Raw genomic sequence first — 23,756 nt, 5'->3', positions numbered from 1 at the left:
CACTGTGTGTATAATTATTCAGTTTATTGTGTAACTCTTTATTCAGTATTTTGTGTAACTTTTGTTTGAGCAATAACAGTAGTATACAATATTTATTCTTGGTTCTTTGTCATAACGATGGGAAGCCTGTTCATTTAGTGATAAGTCCAAAATAATAATTCTTATTAATTAGTAATGTTGATATACTTTGCATAGTTTTTATTTCGCTTTTCCGTCAGCATGAATCCAAGGTATACCAAATTCCAATTTACCCTTCCCTGTAGGGGGTTAGTGCCGTCATTGCACCTCGTGCGGCGCACCGTAGGCATTACTTACTGTTCTTTGCTGCGTGCCTTCGCCCCCTAGCTGCAACCTCTTCCATTCCTTTTACTTTATCTCCGCTCATATTCTTTTTCTTCCAGATGACTTTCCAGCCTCTCTAACAGTTGTTTCATGGTGCAGCTGCGAGTCTTTCCCCTTGTTACACCTGTCAAACCTCCGTACTGTCAATTGCCCTTTTATTGCTGAATGACCTCATAGCTCCCAGCGTTTGGCCATTGGCCTACATTCTGTATTCTCATTATATTCTTTTTACAGTTTAATCTGTAAGTTCATATAAACTTCAGGAAGGCGCAGCAGCGCTTTTTATTATGCTCCAATTTCATGTGAATTTTCGGCCTTGCGAAAGTTGCCAAGTAGCGTTTTAATAATGTCAGCGACCTAAAGGCTTCTTTATCGGATCTGGGTAAACAGTAACCCGTCAAAGGATGGAAAACAGCCTCTCGGAGAAGGCTTGGGTAATGTACAGGTACTGTACACATACCTTTGAGAGAGGAAAATCCAAAGGCGGCTGTTTTAACGACAAATATCTTTTGAGTCTGAGCTTAGTTGAGATATTTTGTTAACTTAATCTTGTGACGTATGATTACATAATGTGTGTGTGTATATATATAGGCTACACACACACACACACACACACACACACACACACACACACACACATACATATATATATATATATATATATATATATATATATATATATATATATATATATATATATATATATATATATATATATATACATACACACACACACACACACACACACACTTTCTCATGCGAGGTTTTGTAAGTCCACGTACCATGGTAATGTGACTACATATATATATATATATATATATATATATATATATATATATATATATATATATATATATATATATGTGTGTGTGTGTGTGTGTGTGTGTGTATACATATATATATATATCTATAGAGAGAGAGAGAGAGAGAGAGAGAGAGAGAGAGAGAGAGAGAGAGAGAGAGAGAGAACCAAAAGTAGGTGGACAGTAGATGATAACATTTATTTTGAGAATACATATATAGTTATATTAACTAATACAATTAAATTGTATAAACAGTTATTACATTTACAGTTAAATTTTATTGTAGGCTATACAATACAAAGGGACTGAAAATAAAAGATACTGTATATAGATAATAAACCCCACCGTTATAGTATAACGTTAACATAAAACCTATCCACCCACTGCCCACCTACTTTTGCTTCACTGTGTGTGTATATATATATATATATATATATATATATATATATATATATATATATATATATATATATATATATATATATATGTGTGTGTGTGTGTGTGTGTGTGTGTGTGTGTATATATATATATATACATTATCCTATTGGTATCACAACTTAGAATGTCAACGAAGTTTCTTGTTTACTATTTCTATAATTACAGAGAGAGAGAGAGAGAGAGAGAGAGAGAGAGAGAGAGAGTGCTTTCTCAGGTACCTAATTATCCAGAGTTGGTCATTATGAAACCAAACATGAAATACTGAAAAACCTTTGCTAGTGCTTCGTGCAACTCTCTCTCTCTCTCTCTCTCTCTCTCTCTCTCTCTCTCTCTCTCTCTCTCAGTTACTCCGACAGACTGGACGCTTCTGACGCTTTATATTATTTTTTTTTCAATTCCTGCTGAAGAAGTGAACGTATGTACACTCAGTTACCAACACTAAAATGCACACAGCCTCTCTCTCTCTCTCTCTCTCTCTCTCTCTCTCTCTCTCTCTCTCTCTCTCTCTCTCTCTCTCTCTCTCTCTCTCTCTCTCTCGCCGGTGGTGGAGAGGGTGTATTGATCCACGTAGTCTGGCTGCTGACACTCCGCTGTTCACTCGCAGTCATTCACACACACACATACACACACACACTCATACACACACACACACATATTCGCATTCATTCAGTCATTACAAGTTTCATTTTGGTATATGAATTATATACTTACCATCTTGTAAATTCTCTCTCTCTCTCTCTCTCTCTCTCTCTCTCTCTCTCTCTCTCTCTCTCTCTCTCTCTCTCTCTCTCTCTCTCTCTCGGCGCAGACACACGCATACATATGTATATTCGTGTTTTTGTGTATCTAGTATGTATAAATGTATGTTTATTTGAGCATAGAAGCCTGTGTCTGGTACATAAATTTCTTCGTCTGTGTGTGTGTGTGTGTGTGAGAGAGAGAGAGAGAGAGAGAGAGAGAGAGAGAGAGAGAGAGAGAGAGAGAGACTGTCGGCTTAAAACAATATTTTGAAACGGAGTTCATTGACTGTCCATCGCATTGATTGAATATGCTGCCGAAGGTAGGCAACAAAGGTAGCTACAAGATGCAGCTGTAACTGTGCATGTACCTGTAGATGTACGCATGCATGTATTCACAGGAGTATACTGTATATGTATGTTCCCCATCGGGTTTACCTTTTACCTTATGTTCAGCGTTTACGGTAGGAATATGCCTTTTTTATGGCGCCATCTCCTTTCGTGGGAAACTGCGTTATGCTTTTAAAGAAAATTCCTTTTACAATGAATATGATAAATTCAGAGATCTTTATTAGGATCGTTGGGTTCTTGTGTTCAGGTGATTAACGGGTTTCAGAAATCATACAACAAAAGTGATGCAATATTGATGGCAAGGCATTTGATCATTGTATTTGACACCAGGCGAAGTCGTTTGAATTTCACATATCTTGCATACCCTTTGCTGGGGTAGTACCACCGGTGCACCTTACGCTGTGCACTGTAGGCATTACTTGAGGTTCTTTGTAGCAACCCTTTCCATTTCTTTTACTGTACCTCCGCTCATATTCTTTTTCATCCGTCTTACTTTCCACCCGCTCCTGACAACTGCGCGGTCTTCCTCCTGTTTCACCTTTAAAACCTGCTTTACTCTCAAATTACCTTTCAGTGCTGAATGGTCTCGTATGACCCAGGGCTTGGCCTTTGGCCCAAATTTTGTATTCAGTTCCATAGTTTGTGTATTTTAAGTTCTATAGATGAAGTTTTATTGTCTTGGTACGTATTAATAGTGTTTTCTTTTCTTTTTCAGGTCACTGCAGGGGGGAAAGCATAGGTACGTGTTCGAAATTTATCGCTGCAGCAGAAAATCGTCCGGGGCCTTTATCGTCTGTCTAAGCCCCAGGATGGAGGCACACGTTACGTAGGTCTGGATCATTTTCATTTCGAGTCTCTCTCTCTCTCTCTCTCTCTCTCTCTCTCTCTCTCTCTCTCTCTCTCTCTCTCTCTCTCTCTCTTTTCCTTGAGGTGGGAGAAACCCTTTATGTATGTCTGGATCATTTTCATTTCGAGTCTCTCTCTCTCTCTCTCTCTCTCTCTCTCTCTCTCTCTCTCTCTCTCTCTCTCTCTCTCTCTCTCTCTCTCTCTTCCTACACTGAGGATGGAGAAACCCTTTACGTAGGTCTGGATCATTTTCATTTCGAGTTTCTCTCTCTCTCTCTCTCTCTCTCTCTCTCTCTCTCTCTCTCTCTCTCTCTCTCTCTTCTACACTGGGGATGGAGAAACCCTTTACGTAGGTCTGGATAATTTTCATTTTGAGTCTCTCTCTCTCTCTCTCTCTCTCTCTCTCTCTCTCTCTCTCTCTCTCTCTCTCTCTCTCTCTCTCTCTCTCTCTTATTTTGCATTACATGTCTTTTAAGTAGCGCAAGGTAATTATTTTTATTGAATAAATGGGTGTAGCTCATTAATTGTAATAACTTCATCTTATCTTCACTTGAGGACAGGTACGAAAAGGAACCCTGAGAAATCAAATAGTATTATAAATAAGGCTATATACTCGTATATGTACACACCCACACACACACATACACACACCCATATATATATATATATAGTTAGGTATGAAATGAGAAAATATTATGCTTTTATTGAGAAAATTTGATTAAAGAACTTGTAATTAGTGGATAATGAAGATGAGCCAGGAGGGCGTTGCCCGTAATTGTAAAACACTTCGTCCTTGAAACTGGTAATTTGTTTAATTTTATAGATTTACCTATATACATATTAATTATATATATATATATGTGTAATATATATATATATATATATATATAATGTGTATATATAAAATATATTTATTATATATATGCATATATATATATATATATATATATATATATATATATATATATATATATATATATATATATATATATATATATATAATAAACATTTAATACTGAGTCAATAGCTATGTAAGCCAGAGTTAGAAGTATTTTGGAACTGTTGAGCCAACTTACCTTTACGGAGGTAGGGTGGGAATATTGAATGTGAATGAAAACAGAAAAGTTTAAGCCGCTGAGGTGGAATGTTAACGCAACATAAGTGGTGCAAGAAGATTGAAAGAGTGGGAAATGTGATTGTTCAAGAAGTGATTAAGCAAGGTGGCAATTCTGAAAGAGAAGAACCTAGAATTGCTGATTAGAATGAAAGGTTTCTGATCTTTCGCTTATTTGGTCCCTTAATGTAAGGTGGATGGTAAAGATCAAATGAAAAAAAAATTATGTTGACGATGAAACAATGAAATCTGTTGGGGAGACGAATATTTAAAGTTAGCAGTTAAAATGGTGGATTATGTGAGTCAAAATTAAATGCCAGACTTGTAAACAAAGTTTAATCTCTAACGGGATAGAAAATATTAACTGAAAATTAAAGATGTGAAGTCAGCAATGAACTGTGTACCTAGGTGGTAGTCGAATGTTGTGGGGTGAAGCTGGTTGGAGAAACGGGGTTAGGGGGTGGGGGTGGGGGGGTTGGCACGTCAGTGGTTAGTACGCTCGTCATGTCTGCCATCAAAAACTGGATGGCCTCGACGGGGTAATCCTCAAACTTTCGTAGTGAACCCATTCATAAGATATTCTCTCTCTCTCTCTCTCTCTCTCTCTCTCTCTCTCTCTCTCTCTCTCTCTCTCTCTCTCTCTCTCTCTCTCTCTCTCTCTCTCTCTCTCAGGGGTTTCCATAAGACAAAAGCATTCCCTTTCGTTGAGTGTTGAATATTTTCATCTGTTCTTTACGGGTAATTTCTGAGAAAGTTTGGCTTATGAGAGAGTTTTATATTTATAGTCAAATACCCATCAATAAAAAAGAACAGCAAAAAATGCGCCGAAGTGTCTTCGGCCCAATCGGGTTTTCTGTACAGCGTATAATGTTGTATGAATATATCAGCCGCGGCCCATGAAACTCTCAGCCGTGGTGGCCTGTGTAGTTGGCACCTGTAACGGTGTCAGACGCATAACTTTAGCCTTAAATAAAATAAAAACTTCGGAGGCTAGAGGGCTGCAATTTGGTATGTTTGATGATTGGAGGGTGGATGATCAACATACCAATTTGTAGCCCTCTAGCCTCGGTAGTTTTTAAGATCTGAAGTCCGACAGAAAAAGTGCGGACGGACAGACAAAGCCGACACAATAGTTTTCTTTTACAGAAAACTTAAAAAGGAACCGTAACACAAAATACGAAATACTAAAAGTGTATTTTTAGACATAACGAATTGCCGAATTGCATTATATTCTCGTCCAGTTAATCAGAGCACCTCATGCGGTGCAATGTAGGCATTCCTTTTACTGTACCTCCGTTCATACTCTCTCTCTTCCATCTTACTGTCCACCCTCTCCTAACAATTGATTCACAGTGCAACTGCGAGGATTTTCCTCCTGTTACACCTTTCTGCTCTCAATCTCCGTTTCAGCGCTGAATGACCTTATTTGCCCCAGTGCTTTGCACGTGTGCCTAAAATCTATAAATCAATCAATCAGTCCTCCAGTTGTGGTACGTCATAGGCTGGTCCTTTGTTCTGCGATGTATTCGTCTTCATTTGGAAGCTAGCGCCTTTGTTCTGTTGTCTTTTTGATCTTATAATTATTTTAGTTAATGTTCTCCCGTTTTGGGACCCGGTAGGGATGGGGTAGTGCCGTCAGTGCGCCTATTGCGGTACACTGTAGGCATTACTTAAGGTTATTTGCATCGTTCCTTCGGCCTCTAGCTGCAGCCCCTTTTGTTCGTTTTACTGTACCTCTTTTCATACTCTCTCTCTTCCATCTTACTGACCACCCTCTCCTAACAATTGATTCATAGTGCAACTGCGAGGCTTTCCTCCTGTTACACCTGTCAGACTTTTACTGTTAGTTTCCGTTTCAGCGCTGAATGGCCTCATAGGTCCCAGTGCTTGGCCTTTGGCCTAAATTCTGTATTAAGCTCAATTCGATTCAATTCTCGTTTTGGGAGTACTACAATAAAAGCAATTTCTCGACTGGTCATTTCATTATGAAGCAAAACGTCCTGTTTTAAGGCTAAACTTTTCTCCTGCCTTCTGAAGTACTTTCAGGATGTTTCGTGGTCTCTGTAATGGTAGAAATGCTCTCTCTCTCTCTTTCAAGGATGGGTGGTATCGGTCATATTATATGTTTCTTGTGATCTTTCGAGTAGCCATTTTGAAAATGATGAATGGCCTAAGTAACTACAGCCAAACAGAATGACTTCCTTGACTGCTGTGTGGCCTAACAAAGAAGTGGAATACTTTCATGACCGTTATTATTGTACTTAACTAAAAGCTAAGAGAGTAAGTAACTTCCAGCTTGGGCAGAGAATCCATAGAATTATACTTATACTATATCAAGTAGGGTTTACTTCCATATCTGCGGGTGTACTTTGGACCAGAAACCATTTGCTCTTCAGTCACAGAGGATCACAGAACTGGCCTCGGATATTCTCTGCCCCTTCCTACTCTATACCATGACGTAGCCCAAGATTGTATTTCAGTAATCATGAACCAACCAGCTCACGTATTTAAAAATAAGGTCATGAATAAACTACCCGATGAACCATTCTGCAAGGTCACCTGTCACGTCATTGACCCAAATACTTTGAACAATTTTAACTCGGTGTGGCACCTTGTATCCAGTTTCGCAGTCAGATTTGACACTTCTTTTAACAACTTGCAAATAATGTCAGAAACCACAAAGGGGAAAGGCTTCGGTTAGGTAATCCCGCACCTTGGAGTAGTAGAACCAGTTTGCAGGTAAATTCTCTCTCTCTCTCTCTCTCTCTCTCTCTCTCTCTCTCTCTCTCTCTCTCTCTCTCTCTCTCTCTCTCTCTCTCTCTCTCTCTTTCTGATAGGAAGTGGCTTTCAAGATAATAGTTGCTTTGTGGCAACTGAAATAACACAATTTAAGGTTGTAAACTTTCTTTAAACAGGAGTGTGTTAAGTTCCTGTCCTATGTTTAGTCTGAAGCTAGTCTTCGTAAGTTGAGGTCAGTGGAAGTTTTTTTTTTTTTTTTCGGAGAAGATTTCTTACCACCGTTTCCCAGAACTATGTTAGATACAGAAGGTACCACAGCACAGCTGCGGTTCCTCCTACGCAGCCCAAATATCACATTCATTCATGCAGTTTTATTTCATAACCCCAAACTTGGTGGAAAATATGTAGCCAAATTGCATTTGATTAATATTTTAAAAATAGAGGTATTTACAAAGGTAAATAAAACTATGCTGTTTGATTTGGAATTTTCCGGGTTTTATTTTCGTAGGAACTTTATCCTTGGAACATGTGAAGTTCCAAGGATTCAGCCAAAGGGTTAAGGATGATCATTTGGAAATGAACCTCACAGAATAAAATGCAGTAATAAAATTGATTGCATATTTAGTACGTGGTGGTGGATGGTATGGTCAGGGGAGATACGAATGCCATCAGTGCACCTCTAGGCATTTCTTAAGGTTCTTTGCAGCGTCCCCTCGGCCCCTAGCTTCAGCCCCCTTTAATTTCTTTTACTGTACCTCCGTTCTTATTCTCTTCTTCCTTTTTACTTTCTACCCTCTCCTAACAATTGCTTCAACGTTATTTTCAGCGCTGAATGACCTCATAGGTCTCAGTGCTTGGCCTTTGACCTAAATTTTACAGTCTAATTGCCATCCTCCACTTATGTAGGTCCTCACCTTTCCGTCCCGATGCTTCTACGTCTATAAACCCCATTCCTGTCCAATTCCTGTCGAGTTAGATGAAAGCACAGGTGTCGTCACCATGTTGCACTTGCTGGAGACGAGGTATTTTTGGCCCGGTGATTTTTATTTCCTCTTCCGCCAAGCCATGGAATTTTCACCCTCTTTGATTCGTGAACCCTTTAAGCGACCGTTTTATAAAAGGAAAGGCTGGTATACCTCTTTAAGAGATAGATCCAATGTTTTCCCATTTGATCCTCTTTGCTATGGGGCTGCTCTAGAAATAGACATTCCCTTGCTTAACCCCGTCGGCTTCACGTTTAAGGGGCGGGGGCGGGGGGGGGATGAGAACCTAGAGTTTGTGGTGTACAGGCAACGGCTTGAATGAATGCATTGCTGAGCTCTGCACTTATGTAGAGAAGAGCTGCCGCCCTCCATTGAAACTGCGAAGCTTTTACCAAAGTTTGTTATGAATCGGAAAGCTTTGCGAGTGAGAGCACTTTTTGGGGATTTCTTTTGCTGGCTAAATCGAATTTTGGCTTATCGGTTCAAATCCCTTTCGGTTGCTGACTAACAGGAATTTCTCTCTCTCTCTCTCTCTCTCTCTCTCTCTCTCTCTCTCTCTCTCTCTCTGTTCCAACAGGGATAGGCGTTATAAAAGATGTTTTTGATGATCAAGAAATTGTGGTTTAAAGAATTTTTTTTTTCAGTTTTCTGTAAAAGAAAGCTATTGTACCGGCTTTGTCTGTCCGTCTGCACTTTATTCTGTCCGCCCTCAGATCTTAAAAACTACTAAGGCTAGAGGGCTGCAAGTTGGTATGTTGATCATCCACCCTCCAATTATCAAACATACCTAATTGCAGCCCTCTATCCTCAGTAGTTTCAATTTTATTTAAGGTTAAAATTAGCCATAATCGTGCTTCTGGCAACGATATAGGGTATGCCACCACCGTGCCGTGGTTAAAGTTTCATGGGCTGCGGCGGCTCATACAGCATTATACCGAGACCACCGAAAGATAGCTCTGTTTTCGGTGGCCTTGAGTATACGGTGTAGCGGCTGTACAGAAAGCTCGATTGCACCGAAGAAATTCGGCGCATTTTTTACTTGTTTTTTATAGTGTTTTGTTTCATACTTTACACGAAAACTTCTTTGGTATCTTGCAAGTGTACAGTGGCTTTCCGCATCATTACTGTTTTCCAAGCATGAGATAAAAGCAGATGGATTTATTACGAGAAAAGTGTTTCATTTTTCATTAATTAGCCGTTTACGCTTATACAGTGCTCTGCCTCTCCCCCTCGTATGTTGAATTGTAAATGTGCTTGTTCTCTCTCTCTCTCTCTCTCTCTCTCTCTCTCTCTCTCTCTCTCTCTCTCTCTCTCTCTCTCTCTCTCTCAGTCTTTTTCTACCATCTCACCATATTAAAGTCTTCTAGAAAATCATATGGAAAGCGGTCTTCAAATAGGTGACCAGTAATGCTCGTTTAATATTCCTCCAGAATATACAGTTGTTTTTGTTTGTTTGCTTAGAAGCAGCTAATACCCAGTTTATTTATGTTCAGGTATGGATAATAGACACGTCCAGCTACAAATAAGCAACGCGCACACAAAAAAAAAAAAGAGAGAGAGAGAGAGTAGCCCACCTAATCCCAAATACTTGTTGAAAGCTTCTGTAGGCGCCGCCTATAAGGGACAAAGTGCAGTGTACTGCATTTTGGAAAAGCACCGAGTTCGATTGTCATGGTAAAAATACTTTAAAGGTTAATTGTGATTCTCTTGCATGAAGTCCCACTACTTATTTGAAGTCACATTTGGCGAAGCATTCCTTGGAATTGGATTAGGGAATTGCTTCATGAAATGTACCGGGGAACTAGATGAACAAGCAAAAGTAGTCGTTGCCCAGTCAGGGGGTTTTCGGTGACGTAATGACATTTCGGGTGAGTTCTTTGTAGCGTTGCTGTTACAAAGGACCGCGTAACAGAATTATTCGTGTTGAAATTACCCGGTTCTCGCGATTCTCGCTGCGACAGGCCGTGAAGAAAGACTGTCGTGATGTGAAGGAATTTTCAAATTATGTTTGTGTGTTAGTTTACTGAGATATATAACCGCTCCAGAAATCATTACTCTATATTTGATGAGAATTTGGCTGGCTGTCGTGTGCTGCTTTCAATAATTAGTGTTTTTATATTGCGACTGGTTTCTTGAGATGGAGAAAGCTACTTCAGATCTCTCTCTCTCTCTCTCTCTCTCTCTCTCTCTCTCTCTCTCTCTCTCTCTCTCTCTCTCTCTCTTTAATAGGTAACTCTGCCGATTTCCTCAAGGCTAGGTTTTATATCCAAATTTTTTTCTGCTTTCGTGCGTAGGTTATTTAAGGCTGGCCAACAATACGGTCCTCGAGATTAGGTAATTATAGGTTAACATGTACGAAAAAAAATCAGGATTATAGAATTGTCTGGTTTTTGCTTTTGCCTTGATTTTCTCCATGTTTGTTTTTTAAATAATTGAGATATGCAAATTCTCTTAATGTGTATATTCGTCACTTTCCTGTTGTTCAAATAAAATGTGTTGTTGGCTTTTTTTGTGTGCCATGTCGTTAATAAGATTTGAAGTCTGTTTATTTTGGGGTGGTTTGTGTGATCAGGCTCTCTCTCTCTCTCTCTCTCTCTCTCTCTCTCTCTCTCTCTCTCTCTCTCTCTCTCTCTCTCTCTCTCTCTCTCTCTCTGACGCAGTGGTAGCGCGTTCCGCCCGCGAACTGAATGACTAGGGTTCCATTCCATTCTGATGGGTTCCGGGGCTTGGTCTTCAAGACCTAAATTTCATAATCAATCAATCAATCAGTCATTCCCAATCCTGACGAAGAGGGACGGTATGGACTTGTTCCCTAATTTAGCATACCCACGTTGAATTAAAGAGATATTTGCTCGGTCGCAAGTTGCTTATGGGGTCATAGCGATGGATATGTATAATTGCCGTTAGTAGTATTTAATTTTAGAAATGGCGAACCTCGACAAGGTAATCCCCCACCTCCTTGGTGGGCAGGAACTGATCCCCTTAAAAGAATATCTCTCAGCGCAAGGAATACTGCGTTCAGCTCAAAGTGAAATTGACGAACGTTCGATTCCCAAACTTGACAAGGAAGGAAAGGTACGGTTCCGCTTCCTAAAAATCCAGTTTGTCCCTTTAAACCTAAGCAGTATTGCGTGATGCATATTTAGAGGTGCCTCAGAAACCTACTGGGCGTTCAGAGGAGATGTCTGTAAAATAAAAAGAAAATTAAGTAAACCACAATTGTCTCGTTTTATCGAATCTTTTCGAATTTGTCCACGGTGATGCTGTCTGCTGCTAAATAAGGCTACCTTATATGTGAGAAGGTTCCAGCAGTGAATTGGATACCTGGTCGTTAGTTGACTTTTGAGAGAGAGAGAGAGAGAGAGAGAGAGAGAGAGAGAGAGGAGGGGGGGACCACCTATAACCTGGACTGCCGTCAAAATGTAGACCTCATTTAATTGAAAACGGGAGGGCCTCGAGGAGGTAATCCTCTCCCCACCGGGGTAAAACCATTCATAAGTTATTCATCTCTCTCTCTCTCTCTCTCTCTCTCTCTCTCTCTCTCTCTCTCTCTCTCTCTCTCTCTCTCTCTCTCGCGTTATGTTTGTCAGCGTGTTGGTGCAAGAAGTGATAATTGATGTGAGGCCCAGCATCTAGGTGGTTTCTGGTGTGAGGGTTTTCACTTTAAAATTATTTTATATATATATATATATATATATATATATATATATATATATATATATATATATATATATATATATATATATATATATATATATATATATATATATATATACAGTATATATATTATATATATTTGTCATTGCTTTCACATCATGATTTTGCTTGTAACATCTTGGCTAGAATCATGGTATTTATAGGTTTTGCTTTCTCTCTCTCTCTCTCTCTCTCTCTCTCTCTCTCTCTCTCTCTCTCTCTCTCTCTCTCTCTCCATTCGTATCTTCCGCTAGCGGAACAGAAAGAGGGGAAAAAGAGGCAACTGCATCACTGCTGTGTGGGAGAGTCACCTCTTTAATTCTCTCTCTCTCTCTCTCTTTCTCTCTCTCTCTCTCTCTCTCTCTCTCTCTCTCTCTCTCTCTCTACCGGCCGTTCTCTCTAATATCAGACAGGGAAGGAGGGAGCGGGTGGACTGGGGCCGCACCTTCTCTCCCTCCGTCCTTCGCTCTTCCTCCCTCCTTCTCCCTCAACGTCTCTCTCTCTCTCTCTCTCTCTCTCTCTCTCTCTCTCTCTCTCTCTCTCTCTCTCTCTCCCCAGCATTCGTTCATGTTATCTCCTCTCATTCCATTTCATTGATGGGCGGTCTCCTGTCGGTTGTTATGTTCTATGGAGTTGTCCCTTTTTTATTTTAATTTTTTTTTTGTTTCGTTATCAGTATTTGCCTGTTTCTAATTTCCAGGCACTTTATCATTATCACTTTATCTTTTGATAATTGTTTTTTTTTATTTATAATTAACGGTTCTTCTGAAACACCCCCTTCAGAGTGGAATCGACTCCCTTTTTCGAAAACTGGGTGATTTCCTCTCTCTCTCTCTCTCTCTCTCTCTCTCTCTCTCTCTCTCTCTCTCTCTCTCTCTCTCTCTCAGAGCGAAAATGCCTTTGGCTACGGCAGCAGGGGCAGAAGCAGAATTCTACAGCAGAAGTAGCAGGAGCAGGAGGAGCTTGGTCTCCGTTAGCACGAGAAGGGAATCCAGGAGGTGGTGCTGGATAGCAAAAGAGAGAGAGAGAGAGAGAGAGAGAGAGAGAGAGAGAGAGAGAGAGAGAGAGAGAGAGAGGAGGGGGGGACGTCGAAAGGGAGTGAGTTGTTCGTCCGCCGTTCGCCAACCAGCCGAAGTGAACCACCGCTGCTGCTTCTGCTGCTGCCAGTGGCTGTGGGGCTGCCTGCCTCGTGCCCCTCTGAGAGAGAGAGAGAGAGAGAGAGAGAGAGAGAGAGAGAGAGAGAGAGAGAGGAGGCTGTGGTGGTGGCAGTGGCAGTGTCAGTTAGGCTTGAACTTGCGTGTGTGGTGGATGGTGCCGCTGCGGCGGTGGTGTGCTGGTGGTGGAGGAGCTTTTGAACGTCCCCTCGCCCATGCCCTTTCCGTTCCCCCTCCCCTCCTCCTCCTACTACCCCTCGAGGCGTTTATTTCTGTCTGTCAAGTCCCGCGGAGTATTATGATGATGATGATGATGACGATGACGATGATGATGTGTTTGGTTCATTGTTTGTCGCGTCGCGTGCGATTTTTGTACGGTTTGCCTGACTAGGAAGAAAGGAAGGAAGGAAGGAGGTGGACGGTGAGAGAGGATAACTCCGCTGCGAAATGCTGAAGAGGTCTGTATGCGTCTCCCCGCCTCACCTGCTGTGTGAGAAGTTAGGCCTCAGGTCTGTTTTAGCCTGTGTTGGAGATTAACTCTAATTGCTGTGGAAGATAAAGAGAATCTAGTTATTATTTGCATGTAGAGAGAAATAAGTATTTTTCACGATTGTCCGATTAAGCCTGGTTATGTTTTAGCCTTTGTAGAGGTTAAGTGAGTACTGTGAAATAAACAAGACACGAGTGATTATTTCTATATGGAGAGAGATAAGTAATTTTTACGATTGTCTGTCTTAGCCTTTGTAGAGATGAACACTGAGTGCTGTGGAAAAAAAAAACAAAGAATGGAGTTATTATTTGTATCTAGATAGAAATAAGTAATTTTCACGATCGTCCAATGAAGATCTTTTTATAAGGTAAAGTTTGTTGCAACTGAAGACCAGTTTTGTGCAGAGTGTCGTATGATTTATGAATTGGTTTTCTGCTTTGGATTAAGACATCTCGGTAGATCCAGTATTCATCGGTGAGGTGACAATGACGGTGTCATTGCATCAGTCACACAATCTTTAGTGTCATGAAATTTTAGACTGTTAGTCATAGCTATTTATTTTTTTTACAGGTACTTATATGGTTTGTTAATATAAAGAGTAGTTGAGAGAGAGAGAGAGAGAGAGAGAGAGAGAGAGAGAGAGAGAGAGAGAGAGCGAGTGTTGCCTCCTTCAGCCTTGGGTGTCTGAACGACTCCGAGGTGGTTCTAGCTCTAGATCTGGGAGAACGATGTTGAATATGATTATCTCCCGAGACTCCTCTCTCTCTCTCTCTCTCTCTCTCTCTCATTTTATCCTTATATGGTGTTCGTCGTTTACTCCACGTGGGATGTCAATTCCCCCTGGCCTACCTCCGTCCCTCCCCCTCCTCCCCTCCCTCCCCCCTCCCTCCCTTCCCCTCACACCTTCCAGCCTGCCCCGTCCTCCTTCCTCTCCCTCCCTTCTCAATCTCCCACTCCCCCTCCCCCTCTCCCTCCCTCCCCTCCCCCTCGTACACGCACACACCTCTCGGAAGCGTGTGTGATCGATGCAGTGTATATAGATCTCTTCTTTAAGCCGCTCCTTGATGTCGTTGCGTGCGATTGCAACTTCGTCAGGGTGTCGATGCTGTTATCTTTCTGCTGTTACCCTGATTAGAGTCAATAAATTTTCTCTGATTGCTGTTTCACAGTTTAAGAAAAGAGTAATAACTAAAGGAGAGGACAGTTTGACTCAAGCCTTCGTCGAGGAGTTGATATTGTCCCTTCCGTAACTGTCTTAGATCCCACACCCAGATTTGAAGTCAAAAGAAAATGAAAATCACTTTAGTGGGAACGGTTATGAAGATACTGATGATGGTGAAGCTGCCCTGAAGAGGTTTGAGGGTCTCGTGTTAGAGAGAGAGAGAGAGAGAGAGAGAGAGAGAGAGAGAGAGAGAGAGAGAGAGTACCTTCGAACTTGAACGTCTTGAAGCGAGGTTATTCAATTGGGTGTGTGTGTGATGGACCTTGCAACTCTTCATAAGGAGAAATTAGGAAGAGAGAGAGAGAGAGAGAATGTGGATCATATAAAAGGGGTTTTGTAGTGCTGGTGGTTCTCAAGTGCGAGTATGTGGGTTCGTGGTATCGGTCTTCCTCCTCCTCCTCCTCCTCCTCCTCCTCCTCCTCCTCCTCCTCCTCCTCCTCCTCCTCCTCCTCCTCCTCCTCCTCCTCCTCCTCTTCTTCTTCTTCTTCTTCTTCTTCTTCTTGTTCTTCTTCTTTGCCACAAGACAAGAGTCCTCCATTCTGAATTACATAAATTGAGGAATGCTTACTACTTGAGGATAGTTTGTTTTCTTTTTACAAAGGATTTTCATCACGTTAGTTCTGCATAACTCAAATGAGCATTTTTTTTTGTGTTTTTATTTTTGTCTTGTCATGAAGCGTTTATCTGATTCAGAAAGAGAAGAGATCATCAGGTTTTCAGCGGGAATAACGTTCTCGTTAGCGTTTTCGAAAAATGTTTAGCACACTTGAAACGTTTGCGAGGGATAGTTGGTTACAAATTTTACTTATATTCATAGAGGAGTGGTTCTTCGCAAGCACCCCTGGGGGCTGCTAAGCCGGTTCCTAAGGGGTGCAAGGATGCCTATGAAGAATTTAAAGCAAAATATATTTTTATATACGCATGTTATTTTTTTTCTGCAAAATAATAATAGTAATTATTATTATTATTATTATTATTATTATTATTATTATTATTATTATTATTATTATTATTATTATTATTATTATTCAGCAATTTAGGGGATGCGAGAACTGACTGCTGATTTGAAAGGGGTGCACACACTGAAAAAGGGGTAAGAACCACTAACTCAAGAGTATAAATTCTTTGTAGAAAAAATCCGCTACCTAAAGAATTACTTTACTGACTTTATCGTAACATTGGAAGTACGATCAGCTGTTGAAAGTTGAAGGTTAGTTTAAGTTTTGGATTACACTTCTTGAAATTTATATATCATAATCAAACTCAAATCACAGGAAGTGTTATTGGTAACATTTCCACGACAATTGTCGTCTTGTAGTATAGATTAGATAAGACGGCGTATCATTGCTCCATAAGAGAGAGAGAGAGATTATAATAATTCATAGACAACGTGTGGAGGTAGACATTATATATATATATATATATATATATATATATATATATATATATATATATATATATATATATATATATATATATATATATATATATATATATATATATTGAGAGAGAGAAAGTCGCGCCAGTGCAATGAAAACATCAGATAACTTCCTGACGAGGTTGGGTTTGACGGTAAGCTGCTTTGCCGTAGTAATAACATTGAAGTCTTTCAAATCACGCCATCTTTACCGAAGCGTGCCGGCCGATATCTGGTCTCTAGGAATGCCTCGCAGTGTCCGCAGAGTAAACCCTGCTTATCCTGATAGGACATCGAGGCCGTTGGACCTCAGTAAGCATTTTTATTATTATTATTATTATTATTATTATTATTATTATTATTATTATTATTATTCTATTCACGTGTTAGCTCGGTAGGGTTAGAAATTCAGAAAATTCTGAATTTTTCTAAAATGAAATTGCTGTAACGTGTGGATTAAAATACAAAGTAGATATATCATATAGACTGACATCAATCAATCAGTCAATTCGCGTATTATCACACCTTACAAAAGCGGAAGTGAAATTAGTGTTGGTTTGTTTACTCGATTACTTTAGAGTTGTTCTTTTGCAACCACAAACTCTCTCTCTCTCTCTCTCTCTCTCTCTCTCTCTCTCTCTCTCTCTCTCTCTCTCTCTCTCTCTCTCGTTAAACTGGGGTTCGTTATCGCCACCAACCTCCATTCATAGTGTTATCAGTATATTTTGCAGTCTAGTATGGTTGGCTCATTCACTGTTTTGTTTAGTTATGTATTTGTATGTATAAATGAGTAACCAATTTACCTTTCTGGTTCCTTTATCATGGCCGTTAGCAGGATTTGCTGGTCCGCTGGTATAGTGGTTAGTGTCGAGGCCTGCCACTCAGATGTCGCGGGTTAGCGTCTCCCCCAGGACGATGAAAAATCACTGGCTCTGTATCATGATCAGTTACTGCTGCAGTATGGGGTCTGCGGATAGAAAAAGAAAACCTTGATTGGATTACCCTGTCCAGGTGATGAACACCTCGTGGGTGTCGGTGAAGACTTGATGGTATTTCGTCAAAGATACCCACGCTAATTCTTTATTGATACCCACCGAATGTTCGTCATCTGGAGGACGTTAGCCAGTAAACTTTTATACTATTCATCAAAATTCGTCCGTCCATTCTCGAGATATTTTGTGAAGTGAATCGTTAACCCCTTCTTATTAAATTTTGTGGGACGTAATGGTTAAATTGAAGTTGCTTAGCAGAGGCTCGCAATCTCTAGTTACTTATTTTATTTAGGATGTGCTGTATAAAACGCTATTTCAATGTTTTTATTAAAATTAAGTTTAATGTCATTCGATGATAGGCATTGCTTTTAGGGGATAGTGTTATACATACATACATACATATATATATATATATATATATATATATATATATATATATATATATATATATATATATTTTACTTTTCAAGTCTTTGCCTTTTTTCCTTTTACACTTCATCGGTGTTATTATTGTATTGTGTATGTCTTCAAGCTATTAGTTTATTTCTATGGTATAGCACCGATTATTTGGAATACATGCGATGTAATCCCATAGTAATTTTAATTATCAGATGGTTAAATTGTCTGTAGATTGTAGATTGACTACCAATGGGAAACTATAACTTGGGGCAGTTGTGAGTGCTTAAGTCATCGAAAATTTGTAGTATTAATCTGTTGGTGATGCTGCGGCTATTATTTGTATTAACACTGTTGACGTTGAGAGAACATTGCAGAAAAGAAAATGATCAAGACGACATTGCATGAAAGTTATTGTTATTTTTTTTTTCCTGTCAGTCATCCCATTCGGTGGGTGGTTTTTATAGTGTGGGATTCCGGGTTGCATCCTGCCTCCTTAGGAGTCCATCACTTTTTTCACTATATGCTCTGTTTCTAGTAGCACACTTCTGCATGAGTCCTGGTGCTACTTCGGCATCTAGTTTCTCCAGATTCCTTTTCAGGGATCTTGGGATCGTGCCTAGTGTTCCTATGATTATGGGTACAATTTCCACTGGCATATCCCATATCCTTCTTAATTCGATTTTCAGTTCTTGATACTAATCAATTTTTTCCCTTTCTTTCTCATCTTCTCTGGTGTCCCATAGTATTGCCACATCAGTGAGTGATATTTTCTGCTTGATTTTGTCAATCAATGGTACGTCTGGTCTGTTGGGACGTATTACCCTATCTGTTCCGATACCACAGCCCAAGAGGATCTTTGCCTGATCGTTCTCTATCACTCCCTCAGGTTGGTGTTCGTACCACTTATTACTGCAGGCCGGCTGGTATTATTATTATTATTATTATTATTATTATTATTATTATTAGCAGTTGTAGTAGGGTCAACATAGGTGCTGTTTCTTGACAGTAATCACGGACACGCTGTCTCGTATTGAAAATAGACGTATCCTGGTTCCTGCATATATTACCTAGAGGTTCTGAGGTGAACGCCGACGCAGTCATTTGATTTGCAAAGCAAATATACTTGGGACTGATAAACCTGGAGCTCGTAAATGTTTCCCTTCAAGGTGTTTACATCGTATATTGTCAGATAAGTCTCTCTCTCTCTCTCTCTCTCTCTCTCTCTCTCTCTCTCTCTCTCTCTCTCTCTCTCTCTCTCTTTTTATGGCATTCTTCTGTTATCGGTCGGGGTGTGACAGGATGATAAAGAAATGCATATGTTAAGTATTTTGATTAGATAGCCGATAAAAAAGGCCTGTTTTTAATGGGGGGTCATATCTGTGGCATTCAAGGCTCGCCGGAAGTCTCCGTTTAAGATTTACAGGTACTAAAACTAAAAGGTAGAGAGTGTTGGCTGAGTTCGCAGGTCAGGATAAGATGGTCTCTTTCGCCCTTGTGAAGTGACGTGGACACGTGTGGAATTTCTGTTTCGTTCATAAAATTCAACTGCTGCTTCTGTTAGCTAAGTGATCTGCCTTTGGTAGCTGAGTGATATGTCTCTGTTAGCTGTGATCTGCTTCTGTTAGCTAAGTGATTTGCCTGTGTTAGGTAAGTGATCGGCGTCTGTTAGCTAATTGGAACGAATGAGAAAAGATCTCTTTCACTTCACTGTTCCCTTCAATAAGGTTAGATGCCCTTTTTAGTTTCGTACATTATTTTTTTATTATAATAATGAGGAAGATGTATGTAATATTCTACATTTTGTTCCACTTATTCTGAGAATACATTTTGTTCCCGTGTTACTAATAATTCTCTACATTTTGGTCTCCTTTGACTAAGAATACATTTTGTTCCCATTTTACTAAGAATTTCCTCACTTTTTTTCCTATTTTAATAAGAATACATTTTGTTTTACTCTTACTAAGAAAACTCTACATTTTGTTCCTCTTATACTAAGAATACTCCATATTTGTTCCCCTTATACTAAGAATACTGTACATGTGTTCCCCTTATACTAAGATACTGTATATTTGTTCCCCTTATACTGAGAATACTGTATATTTGTTCCCCTTATAGGCTGCTAAGAATACTGTATATTTGATCCTCTTATATTAAGAATACAAGTATACACTGTATATTTGTTCCCCTTATAGGCTACTAAGAATACAAATATATACTGTATATTTATTCCCCTTATTGGCTACTAAGAATACAAATATATACTGTATATTTGTTACCCTTATAGGCTACTAAGAATACTGCATAATCGTCTTATACTAAGGGTACTCCATATTTGTTCCCTTTCACTGAAAATACTGAGTATTTGTTCCCCTTACACTACGGAATTATCACAAACATCTTGGTTTCGTGTTCACAGCGTGAGACGTCGCGAGTCGGCAGGTGGTGGTGGTGGGGGTTGGCGAAGGAGATGCCATTTGACACCTTTGTTGTCGCTGTTGGAGGGAAGGGGAGGGGAAAGGGCGCTGGGAGGGGGAGAGTTGGAGGCAGCAGTGCCTCCAAGTCACTCGGCCTACGAGAGAGAGAGAGAGAGAGAGAGAGAGAGAGAGCCGTAGAAGGCTTATTTTACCCCACAACGCGATACGTTCGTTATCTGATAGTTCGCTGATCATAGATTCCGCGGATGTTACCGTTATCTGCGGCCAAGTTTAATCTCATTAACGTCAGTTTCTTTGTATTGGTTTTTTTTTTCTTCCGTGAGTTGATTGATTGGCTCACGTTTTGAATTTCAGCCCTTTAAAAATATATAACAGTATCTGGAGGCGAAATTGGTTGGTCAACTTATAGTGTGTATTGTTGTAGAAACGAACATTTTATGGGATGCGTAGAGTTAATAGCTTGGAGACTCTTGTATATATATTGTGTATTACTAACAATTATATTGTATATAATATATATATATATATATATATATATATATATATATATATATATATATGTGTGTGTGTGTGTGTGTGTGTGTGTGTGTGTGTGTATGCTTGTGTACAGTGTGTTAATCCATATATGTGCATTTATGTTTACCGTATGAAGCTGAAATGATAAAACGTCAAGTGTGTCCAATACATCGACAAAGCTTACGCAAACGTAAGTGCTTGTATATACTTAAGTAGTCCGTGAGCGTCCCTAAATGAGAGAGTGGACATAAATAGGTTGGGGTTAAGAGACTGCCATGTTTCATTAAAAAGAAGAAGAAAAAAATATATATATATATATCGACCGGTGTTCCGAAGGGTAAGAAGTGGAACCTCCCCTAGGCCCGTATTCCACGAGGGATGTGTTGGATTAGACAGCGACCAGCGTAATATTGATGTTTGATGTCCCCCTTCGTCTGTGCCGTGATGAACACGCCCGGGGTTAGAATAACGAGTAGCGTAGTATCGATGCATATTATAAGGAAGACAGAAGGGACATTCCCCCCTCCCCCTCATGCTGCGTGTCTGTAATCGTTATCATTACAGTCGAGATCTATAGGGACTTGCAGACCCTCTGTTACAGTGGGTGGTCTGGTAGGGGTAAGCGAACAGCTGTTTGCGAACATGTGTTATTGTTTCTCTGGGAAGGGGGACCTACGGATGTTGTTTTGCCCTCGGAGTTGTCAGGTGGTGGTGGTTGGGGGTTTAGAGACTGTAAGCAGGTTGGGGAGAAGTCGATGCAGCCTCTAAAGTGCATCAATAATCAATAACCCAATAGCCCATTAATGTCACCTATATCCATTCTGTTGGGGAGTGTTGAAGGCGTTTGTCTTTGAAAAATACAATTGAATGGGTGTTGAGGGGAAACGGGGTTAAAAGTAGGCACTGTTGATTGTGACTGGGTGAAGTAGGAGAAGTAACAGGAAGATAACGGGATAACAGGAAGAACACGAGGAGAACAGTGGATGAGAAAAGAACAGTTTAAGGAAAGTGATTATTAGAGATGTTTCAGTGGAAGAAGAGTGATTATTAGAGATGTTTCTTCCGAGTGATTATTAGAGATGTTTCAGTGGAAGAAGAGTGATTATTAGAGATGTTTCAGTGGAAGAAGAGTAAACGATAGAAGTAGAGGATATTTTTATGTAAGAAATACAGGCTTACATAGCATTTATTTATTTATTTATTTTTTTTTTTTAGGAGTAAGAGCAGAGAGACATCCTGTGGAAAACAGTAGATATGTAGAGAATTTTGCGGAGAAATTGTAATATAAGATGGAAAGACTTATTATTTAGAGATCTGAATCTGACTTATTGTTTAGAGATTTGAGTCAGTGGAAGAAATACATTAAAGGGAATTTATAACCTCCCTCGATGGTGTTGGATGGCAACCTAACGAGACTTAAGATCAGTTTTAAGCGAATTCGGTCGTAAATTGTGGAGCTACTTCATCCTCTTGTCTTTCAGAACACTTAAAAGTAAGGTCTCTCTCTCTCTCTCTCTCTCTCTCTCTCTCTCTCTCTCTCTCTCTCTCTCTCTCTCTAATGCACTTGCACGCTGGAGAAACGATGAGAAAAATTCCATCATTAACAGTACAAATGGAAACTCATCGCTCACTGTTGCTTCCTTTGCCCCGAATTGCATTTCTCTCTCTCTCTCTCTCTCTCTCTCACTCTCTCTCTCTCTCTCTCTCTCTCTCTCTCTCTCTCTCTCTCTCTCTCTCTCTCTCTCTCTCGTTGGTAAAGAAAACACACCTAGTAACATTTAGGTCTAAAGTCATTATTGATATGTAACGCATTGAAGAAAACATACACCTGTAGTAGCAACAGCAGCAAGACCCAGAGAGAGGTAATGATAGTGTAGGAATTAAGAAATTAAGATCTAGAATTCTAGATAACTTTATGGTATCTGCGACCTATTTGAATTGGGTCACCATTAGATGTACTCTTTCGAGGTCGGATTGTCTAGCGAATGCCATTTAGAACTCGTATTGCTGGGGGGGAAGCCATTTCAAGGATAATGGTGGAAGAAACAGGCTTCATGTATTGAGAAGGAAAAGGAAATTAATGATGGAGAAGGAAAAGGAAACTCTGCAAATAATAGGAGACAGCATGAAATAAGCAAGAACCTGGTACAGTGGACACTGAGAACGGCTGAATGTCTCACAGGAATATTTATGTGAAGGAAATGCCAAAGATGTATGAACTACGTCACCAGGAATAATTTGACATTCGAAAGTTGTTTGTGAGATTATTGATTTATTGAATAAAACAAATTGTTGTGACTGGACACAGAGGAACAGCATATTGTGGAAGGCCCTCTGTAGATGCCTTTGTACTCTATATCGGAACAAATGAGAGAATGTTATAGGAATATAGATTCCTATAAAGATTTGTAGGTGAGCATTTTTTCTGTTATGAATAAGATGGAGTCATTCTTGGTAATTGGAAATGTAAAGGGTGGGAAATTGCAGTTCACGGACAAATTTAAGTTTTTTTTTTTTTTTATCAATTGTAGGCATGAAAGAAAAAGTAAATAATGAGATAGTGTGGGTTTGACCCAAATCAAAAGCGAAAATGTTAACACAAAATCAAAATGAAAACAATGAAAACAGCAAGATATACTTATTACTGTTGAAACGCTATTATTATTATTATTATTATTATTATTATTATTATTATTATTATTATTATTATTATTATTAAACAGAATGACCGTTTGGATGCCGTTGAGTTTGTATTGCATATTTTCAATGGCATCCAGCCGGCTTTTCTGTTCAGTGAAGTTTGTTTGTGAGAGAGTCTTCTTCCGAGATATTATTATTATTATTATTATTATTATTATTATTATTATTATTATTATTATTATTGTAAACCGGTAGATTTTAGGGCACTGTTAGCTGGAACAGCAAAACATTTGTAAAAACCATCCATTTAGAACAGCTGTATTGTAGGTTTTTATGATATGAACAGCCATAAGTAAGATGTTATCAATAGCTTCATCGAGATTTAAAAAGGATGCCAATAATGAGACTGGAGACTAAAAGATAGTTAATAAACTATTTTGGA

At 39.5% G+C, this 23,756-nt stretch overlaps 2 protein-coding genes across 2 annotated transcripts in view; one reads left to right on the top strand and one right to left on the bottom strand.

The window, feature by feature from the left end:
• LOC136841139 (pinin-like) overlaps nucleotides 1–23,756 on the bottom strand; it is a 55,558-nt gene that overhangs the window by 24,324 nt on the left and 7,478 nt on the right. Inside the window, exon 2 of the mRNA XM_067108185.1 lies at nucleotides 15,276–15,454. Coding sequence (XP_066964286.1) covers nucleotides 15,276–15,454 — 179 coding nt within the window. The remainder of the gene's footprint in view (nucleotides 1–15,275; nucleotides 15,455–23,756) is intronic.
• RhoGAPp190 (Rho GTPase-activating protein 190) overlaps nucleotides 13,329–23,756 on the top strand; it is a 218,402-nt gene continuing 207,974 nt past the window's right edge. Inside the window, 1 exon segment of the mRNA XM_067107727.1 lies at nucleotides 13,329–13,661. The gene's annotated coding sequence lies outside the window, so the exon portion shown is untranslated.

The sequence above is a fragment of the Macrobrachium rosenbergii genome, chromosome 8, assembly GCF_040412425.1.
Source record: "Macrobrachium rosenbergii isolate ZJJX-2024 chromosome 8, ASM4041242v1, whole genome shotgun sequence".
NCBI classification, from domain to species: domain Eukaryota; kingdom Metazoa; phylum Arthropoda; class Malacostraca; order Decapoda; family Palaemonidae; genus Macrobrachium; species Macrobrachium rosenbergii.
Note: the sequence above shows the minus strand (reverse complement) of the source record. Positions and strands in the feature narration are given on the sequence as shown.